The sequence below is a fragment of the Xiphophorus maculatus genome, chromosome 9 (genome assembly GCF_002775205.1).
Source record: "Xiphophorus maculatus strain JP 163 A chromosome 9, X_maculatus-5.0-male, whole genome shotgun sequence".
Classification (NCBI taxonomy): Eukaryota; Metazoa; Chordata; class Actinopteri; order Cyprinodontiformes; family Poeciliidae; genus Xiphophorus; species Xiphophorus maculatus.
In genome coordinates, this window is record NC_036451.1 from 24143950 (window position 1) to 24151872 (window position 7923).

The 7923-nt window shown below is 46.2% G+C and overlaps 1 protein-coding gene across 6 annotated transcripts in view; it reads left to right on the forward strand.

The window, feature by feature from the left end:
- The window catches only part of nhs (NHS actin remodeling regulator), a 71199-nt gene extending 64115 nt beyond the window's left edge, over positions 1–7084 (forward strand). For all 6 annotated transcript variants that reach the window (XM_023339676.1, XM_023339678.1, XM_023339675.1 and 3 more), the window contains 4 exons: positions 619–750; positions 1950–4769; positions 5175–5298; positions 6323–7084. In XM_023339676.1, the coding sequence (XP_023195444.1) occupies positions 619–750; positions 1950–4769; positions 5175–5298; positions 6323–6947 (3701 nt within the window). In that variant the 3' untranslated portion in view covers positions 6948–7084. The remainder of the gene's footprint in view (positions 1–618; positions 751–1949; positions 4770–5174; positions 5299–6322) is intronic.
- Positions 7085–7923: the final 839 nt, after the last annotated feature.

Consider the following 7923-nt stretch of genomic DNA (forward strand, 5'->3'; position numbering starts at 1 on the left):
TGAACTCTGTTTCTCAATGACACTTTGCGATTGCTAAGAGGCCAGGTGCTGTGACATGAATGGCAATTAGTTTTGTTCAAGCGGATAAAAAGATCTGCTTGATGTTATTTACTCTCCCTCTCGCTGACTTGAAAACGGGAGCTGTGTGCCAACGTGGGCCGAGTCAAAGACAGTTGAAGGGGGGGAGAAAAAAAAAGGCACATTTGTAAGCAGAGTCCTGCAATCGCTATGGTGCTGAAAGCCCCAACTTGTTGTCACATGATGGTCATAACGTGACGGAGGGGCTGCAGGAAGATTAGTTGGTAAACCTAAGCAGGGGTATTCAGAGTTTACAGTCAGATTTTCCCTTTTAAATGCTTGTTTACAATTTCTGTCATAGTTGTCAGAAAATATTATAGCTTAGCAACCAAAACCTCCAAGCAGACACTGCGGCTTTATGCTCTCTCAGATCTCAGACCGCCTCTGCTATTTCTGTACGCCACCTTATTTAGTTCAGTCATTCGATATATTTATTTCAACTTTTGCCGTTTTATGTGACAGCGTGAGAGTTAAAAAAAAAAGGATTCTCTGCATTTGGGACCAAACAAAGATTCCTCACATGTCCTGTCTCCGCTGCAGGGGTTGGCTTTGACAGAGATGCTAGTGTGCGCTGCTCACTCGTTCACTCGCAGTCTTTGCTTCAGAGGAGACGGAAGCTGAGGAGGCGGAGGACGGTCGCCGGTTTCCCCAGACAGGTGCAGCAGGATTTTGGTATGTATCTTTTTTTTTTTTTTTAACACCATGTCATGTTGGGGGTTTTTTTCCACAGCGTCTTGCAGTAATTATACCCTTTGAACTTCTTCTTGTGTTTTCCACATTACAAAATGGGTTTTATCTGGATATTTCTGTGACGGCCCAGTAGAAAGTTGTGCATAATTGCGAAGTGAAAGATAAAACGTGTGTGGTTTTTAGGAATTTTTCAGATTTTTAATTTTTATTTTTTTACATAATCGTACAAATGTTTAAACCTTTTTGGATGCTGCCATTTTAACTTCAGGTTGCTTCTTGTCTCTATCAGCTTTGACCGTCTGTAGTCTGATTCAGTTGTTTCATACCAACGCATTTAAATTCAACTATATAAACTTCAGTTCAGTCCTAGTTATGGGACAATACAGTTAAATTCAGTGAATAATTACAATTAAATGTAAAAAAAACCCAGCTATCTATTTACCTAAATTATTGACTAAAACTAGAGGGGGCTGAATGAATGCCATCCTTTTCAGATTTTGCTAAGAAAAAATAAAAGTAAAAAGTGCGTATCCATTTTCATTCACTTCTCAAATATCAACTATTATGTCTTGGTTTATCACATAAAATCCTTGTAAAATGTATCAAAGTTTGTGGGTTTAGCAAGACATAATAACAGACTCATCTCCATAACATAAAAATCTTTATTATTAATTATCTTGAAGACACAGCACTGTATTCTTTCACAGACTGATTTTTTTTAAAGTTAATACTTTTAACACAACGGTTCACTGCAAAAACACAAAATCGTACGTTTTTTTGTTTAGTGTGTAGAGCAAATATCTTAGCGCACTTGAAATAAGACAAAACTAATTTATATGTAACTTTTCTTCAAGCTAAGTTTGCGTTTTTTGTTCCTAAATTTCGATGAAAAGGTACCATTTCCACTGGCAGATTTTTTTCACTTATAACATGGAAGAAATACCTTGTTATAAGTGCAACTGGTACTTTTTTTAAATCAATATTAAAGAAACTATTAACTTAAAATAAGCTAGATTTTGCTGAAAAGTTACTTGTAAGTTACTTTTTACTCATTTTAGATGTAGTAAGATAGTTGCAATAGGAACTAGACAAAAAAAAACTGTAAGATTTTGCGTTTTCGCAGAGTTGAAAGATTATAGAAAATAAAGTCTGAAACTCTTTAATCCTTCTTTCTTCTCCAGACTCTGATGACTCTCCTGGTTCCAGGGAGCGGACGGTCATTGTTCACACCACTGCCGATATAACTCCTTCCACTGAGGGGCTGGCCAGCCATCTGACCACCAGAGACTCAGGTTGCCAGACCGAAGACTTTTTGACGTCAGGAGCGCCGTGTCGGAGGAGGCTCAGGGTCCAGAGAGGTCAGGGCGTGTCACTCCTGCTCTCCCACTCGGCAGGCAACATCTCCTGCCTGCCCGACAGCGCTGACCCCATGTTCTCAAGTTCAGTGGAAGCCCGTTTGCGGTCGCGAAGTCTGCCCAGAGACAGCAGCAGGATGATGATGATCCTCATGGACAATGAGCGCAACGACAGCGACGAGGAGGAGGAGCTGGCACCCTTCGACTCCGAGGGTTTCCTTCCCGGGCGCAGGGAGAGGATCCTGAAGGAGGAAGAGGAGAGTGCCGACGACCGGGCCATGTCAGAGCGGCAGCTGGGGGGGCTGAAGTTTGCGCAACTGTCGGACAGTCCGGAGCGCAGCTGGATGGAGCGGACCGGCGCTCAACTGCCCAGGAAAGCCGACATGGGCAGCTGCGAGATCTCGTCCAGTTCGGACACCTTCAGCAGCCCTGTTCACTCCGTCTCAGCCGCAGGGGTGCTGGGCAGCCAAATGGACCATAAGGACGACCACCAGTCTTCCAGCGGGAACTGGAGTGGCAGCAGCTCCACCTGCCCCTCCCAGACCTCAGAAACTATCCCCCCCGCAGCGTCCCCTCCACTAACCGGATCCTCGCACTGCGACTCTGAGTTGTCCCTCAATACCGCCACTCACACCGCCGAAGACCAGACCAGCTTCCTGCTGGACAACTACCAGGGCCTCAGAACCCAGCGAGCTGGCTCCTTCTCCTCAGCAGCTATGGATGTATTAGAGGAGGCAGGAGTGAGTACGCCCATGGAGGGGGAGTGGGATTTCCCCAACGCGGAGCCGTCTTCCTCTCAGGGGTTCAGCCCTGAACCGGGCAGGGAGGCCGAGAGCAGCCTGGGCTGCCCCAGCTTCACCAGCATGGCTACCTGCGAGAGCAGCTTCTCCGACAAACCGCCATCAGAGAAAGCAGACACCGTTTCTTACTACTCTGTGGACACCGAAGGGTACTACACCTCCATGCACTTTGACTGCGGTTTAAAAGGCAGCAAAAGCTTCACCTACAACTATGCAAACCCTGGTTCTGATTGCGGTTTGTCGGACATGAGCGGCCACCTGACCCTGGGGAGACGCTGCCTCTCCTTGAGAAAGTCAAAGGCCAAGCCCTCCCCACCAAAGAGGAGTTCCTCCTTGAGGAAGATATGCAGTGAGGGACACATCCCAGAAAAGAGAGAACCAAAGATTACTGGTACCTACAGACACCCAGTGTCTCTGTCCTCTAAAGAGCGGAGAATGCAGCTGGCTCTGTCTGGATCGCCAGGACTCATGGAGAACTCCTCACTAGGGCGAGAGCCCCTCGAGGTCTGGGCGATGGAAGGCACGTCGGATCTGACGGATTTAGGCATTTTAAGCTCCAAAGACGCACATTCCTTTAAGGACAATGGCATTGTGCAGTCAGACTATGCAGATCTCTGGCTTCTAAACGATTTGAAGTCCAGTGATCCCTACCGATCGCTATCAAACTCCAGCACAGCCACAGGTACGACTGTGATCGAATGCATCAAGTCACAGGAGAGCTCAGAGTCCCAGACTTCCCAGTCTGGCTCCAGAGCCACGACCCCATCACTTCCATCAGTGGAGAGCGAGTTCAAGTTGACGTCTCCGGAGAAGCTGGCCGGATTGGCGAGCCCATCGAGCGGCTACTCCAGTCAGTCTGAAACCCCCACCTCCTCATTTCCCTCCACCTTTTTCCCCGGACCTCTGTCCCCAGCCACTGGGAAGAGGAAGCCCAAAGTCCCAGAGAGGAAGTCGTCTCTTTCCTCTCTGTCTCTGCAGGCACGCTCATCCAGAGACGTAGCCACCTCGAAGAAAGATCTGGAGCTGCCGATGATTCCTCCTTCTCACCTCGACTTAAGTGCCCTTCACAGTCCAAGCAATAAAGACTCGGCTTACAGGAACCAGCTACCAAACCTTCTCCAGATCAAGCAAAAAGATGTGCTAACTGCCAAAACTGTCACATCTCCAAACTTGGAGTCCTTCACTGCCCACTCTCTGTCTATAACACCCTCAATTCTTCAAAAAGTGCAGCTTCGGTCCATCAGCAAGCAGCCTGAAGACCTGCATGAGAACAAAGCGGCCTCGAGACTCCAGTGTCCGTCTGAGAACTCAACCAGCAGTCAATCACTAGCTCTCAAGAGTCCCTCAATGCACAATTCTCATAATCATCATGTTTCATCAAACGACTCAATCCATGCCTCAAATGAAGAGCTTTCAATGGCGAATAGCAAGGGCACAGAGGTATTGTCAGGGAGCGCGACAGCTGTCGGACTGCGGTCAGAACCGTGTTTGGATGGTTCTAACGTCCCCAAGGCGTTGACTGTTCATGAAGCAGAGCAGCGCTCAGAGTCACCGGTAACATCCGTCTGCTCCGGAGAGTCTATCCCACACGTAGACTCTTCAGGTCAGCAGCAGAGCGAACTGCCCGAAGCGGAAATGTGTCCTTGCCCTCCGGTTTTACACAGCTCACCCAAGAGGTCCAACTGTGTGGACAAAGTGCCTGCTGCTGACAGTCCTCTGGAGACGTCCCAGGAGAGCTCCATCAGCAGCGAAGGGGAGAACGACTCATCAGGAGTTTCAGCCGAAAGTGCCTCACAGGACAGGAAAGAGGAATCCACAGAGGAGGCAGACGATTACTTTAGCAAAGGCAGGTTCTTCAGGCCCTTCTCACTATAAACTATTATTATCTATTCCAGATTGATACGTGGATCATTTTAACAAAAATAAAAGCATAAGAATAGTACAGAAGAGAAAAACATGCAACACAGATGCTATATATTAAAATTCAAATTTGTCAGTTTTTGGGGTTTTTTTGTAAAAGAAAATTATTAAAATTAATTTCCCAGTTTTTTTGCTATGCTAAGCTATTCTTTTACCTAATTATCTACACTTAAACCGTTACTCTTTATGTTTAAACATAACCTGTTAATACTGTACATATTCAATTTGACCTCAATAGCAATAAAGGAATTCCAAAAAAATAGTATTTTTGCATATTATGGACTTGTTATAATCTGCTAATCACCGTATTAAAAGTACTTTTTTTTTACAGACTATACAGAAAGTGACAACTCTGCGTCGTCACAGCTCGAGGAGTCACAAAAAGAGGATGACAGCGTGTTTCTGTCACCCACCAAGTCCCGCACCACTGAGGATCTGTTCGCTATGATTCACAGGTTTGGACAGACGGCCTCTCGGTCCTGGTTCACACAAAGTGTCTCATAGTTGTTTGTGGCGACGGTGGTAGGAGTCAGACCTGCAATCGGAGGGTCTGAAAAACTCAGATGTCCATCAGTCGTTACAAAGACGACTGATGGAGCTCGGCTGGTTCGATCCGCGCCACATCATGTTTTTGGCTAGCTATCATCACTGCTATATTCCGCTGATTCCATATAAAACGAGTGACGTCATGTGCAGAAGCTTCAGCTCCCCCTGCTGGAGAGCATAAAACAAACTGCTCGCTGACCATCACTATCATTAGGTTTAGTTGTCAGCATAATGCACTAAAACTTAGATATATGCGTGATATATAATAGAACAAGGGAAAAAAGGGTGCTTTGCTTCTAATTCACTAGCAAGGACCACGCCACAACAGTTTAAATATTCATTGTAGGAAGGGGTGAAGAAGACAGGATGTAGAGATGAATGAGTTTGGCCTGGTCATCTGGGGATGGGAGATGAAGACTCGGCGTGGGGTGTGGTCTTCGGGGAAATTTGTTCCGCTTATTTTCCCGAGCCCGCATGGACGGCAACTGCAGCAAAAAGGAGTAAAGCATGGTTATGAGATGGAAGGACAGAAAAGGGGAAGAGGTGATGGGATGAAGAGGGATGAGGTAAAAGAGGGTGGGGTTGACATAACAGACTGAGAAGGATGGGTGAGCAGAGTATAAATAGACTGCTTGTAAAATTTGAGGTGTTGCTTTGGGCGTGGCCCTGCTAACAAACTTAAGTTGGCATATTCACTTGATTTGTCAACACTATGACAAGTAGGTGACAAGGTCAGCAAAAAGTTTTAATGAAAAGAAAAAAACGATAGTATCTATATCTCCAGGTTTCATTTTGTTAACAAAACTGACTGACTATGGATGACATATAAAAGAACAGCCTTTTTCCCCTCCAGCATTAAATTTCCAGATGTAAACAATAACATCCAGCATGTGTATACAGCTCTGATTTCATGTCAATTCGTTTCACCCGTAGATCCAAAAGGAAAGTGTTGGGGAGGAAGGACTCCACTGAGCTGGCTGCAAGGACCCGCCTCAGCGCCTCATCGGGCAACACCCCACCGCCCAGCAGCACCGTCACCTCCCCGGTCCCTGCGGCGTCCCCCTCTTCCCCCTCCCCCGCTGTGACCCCGCCCGCCCCACACAGAGTCTCGGGGCCCATCTACAGGAACGCGAAGAAGTCCAGCACCTCCAACGAGGAGTTCAAGCAGCTGCTGCTTAAAAAGGGGAGCCGCTCGGACTCCAGCTACCGCATGTCGGCTGCTGAGATCCTGAAGAGCCCCGTCGCTCCGAAGTCGCCTGGAGACTTTCTGACCGAGTCACCCAGACAGTCGGAGGAGGCCCCCTCCCCACTGCAGCAACTCCTGTTGGACCAAGAGCAGCTGTCCAGCCCATACCCCAAAGCCAACGGCGAGAGCTTCTCCCCGAGACCCTTCCTCTCGTCTGCCGCTTCCAGGCAGGGCCGCTCGAGGATCCCGCCGCCCGCCAGCAGCAGCCGCTACAGCGTGCGCAGCAGGCTGTACTCCACGCCCATGCAGGCCATCTCCGAGGGCGAGACGGAGAACTCGGACGGAAGCCCTCACGATGACCGCTCCACGTAGGACACGGAGCACAGCAGAGATAAATCTATATGTTTACAAAGACGACTGATGGACCACGATGAAATATAATATATAAATATATCAAATATGCAGAAGGCAGGGGAGCAGATTAAATCATTTTAAAAGTAAAAAAAAATTAAAAAATCAATCAGATTCCTAGCAATTTTTTGGGATGAATTTTTAAATATTTTTCTTTTTTGTATTTCAGTCCACAAAATGTACCACAAACTATTCTTAAAATAAATCCCTGTTATTACAAAATGCCTTTGTAAAAAAAACAAAAAAACAAAAATAGAAACATCCGAAACCCAAATATTCATCCTGCCCAATTTAACTCTTACAGTTCACCGATTGAAATTGTTTCCAGTTTTGGTAAACCGTGCCAACACAGACTGTTTTTCTACTGCGATTTCTATCGAATGGCTGTTTTTCAATAAAGCTAGCACAACTAGCGTGACGTAGCTCTGCGTGCCCCTTGACAGATTTTTGCAAAAAGCTGCCAACATTTCAAAGTTTGTTCTATGACTGGCAGAGGTGAAAAACTCAAAGTTAAAAACAGAGCAACTTAGATCCCGTTTAGCCTTCTTGCTATCTGCTGAAAGTCTCAGCCTGATTCTACAGCAGACACGTCTCAACATTAAATAGCTCCCCACATCTCAGTGATCCATCTGATTTCCCCAATAATGTGTTTTAACAGCTAATGTTGAGCCTTCTTCCTACAGTAACAACTTCCACACCGAAGAGTTGTTGTCAGCGGGACGTGTCAGGGCTTACGTTTGATCATCGACTATTTCTAGTTTTAAAGAGATATTTTGTTTGGTTATTTGAAGACGGATAAACCCAACGTCTCGTGACAGCACATTAGCTTCGTCTTCTGTTGTCAGATTTAAAAAGAAAAAAAAAAACATAATAGTTGACCTTCATTTTGTATCCTATAGATGCAGATTTTTACCTTTTATGTATTCTGTGAATACCT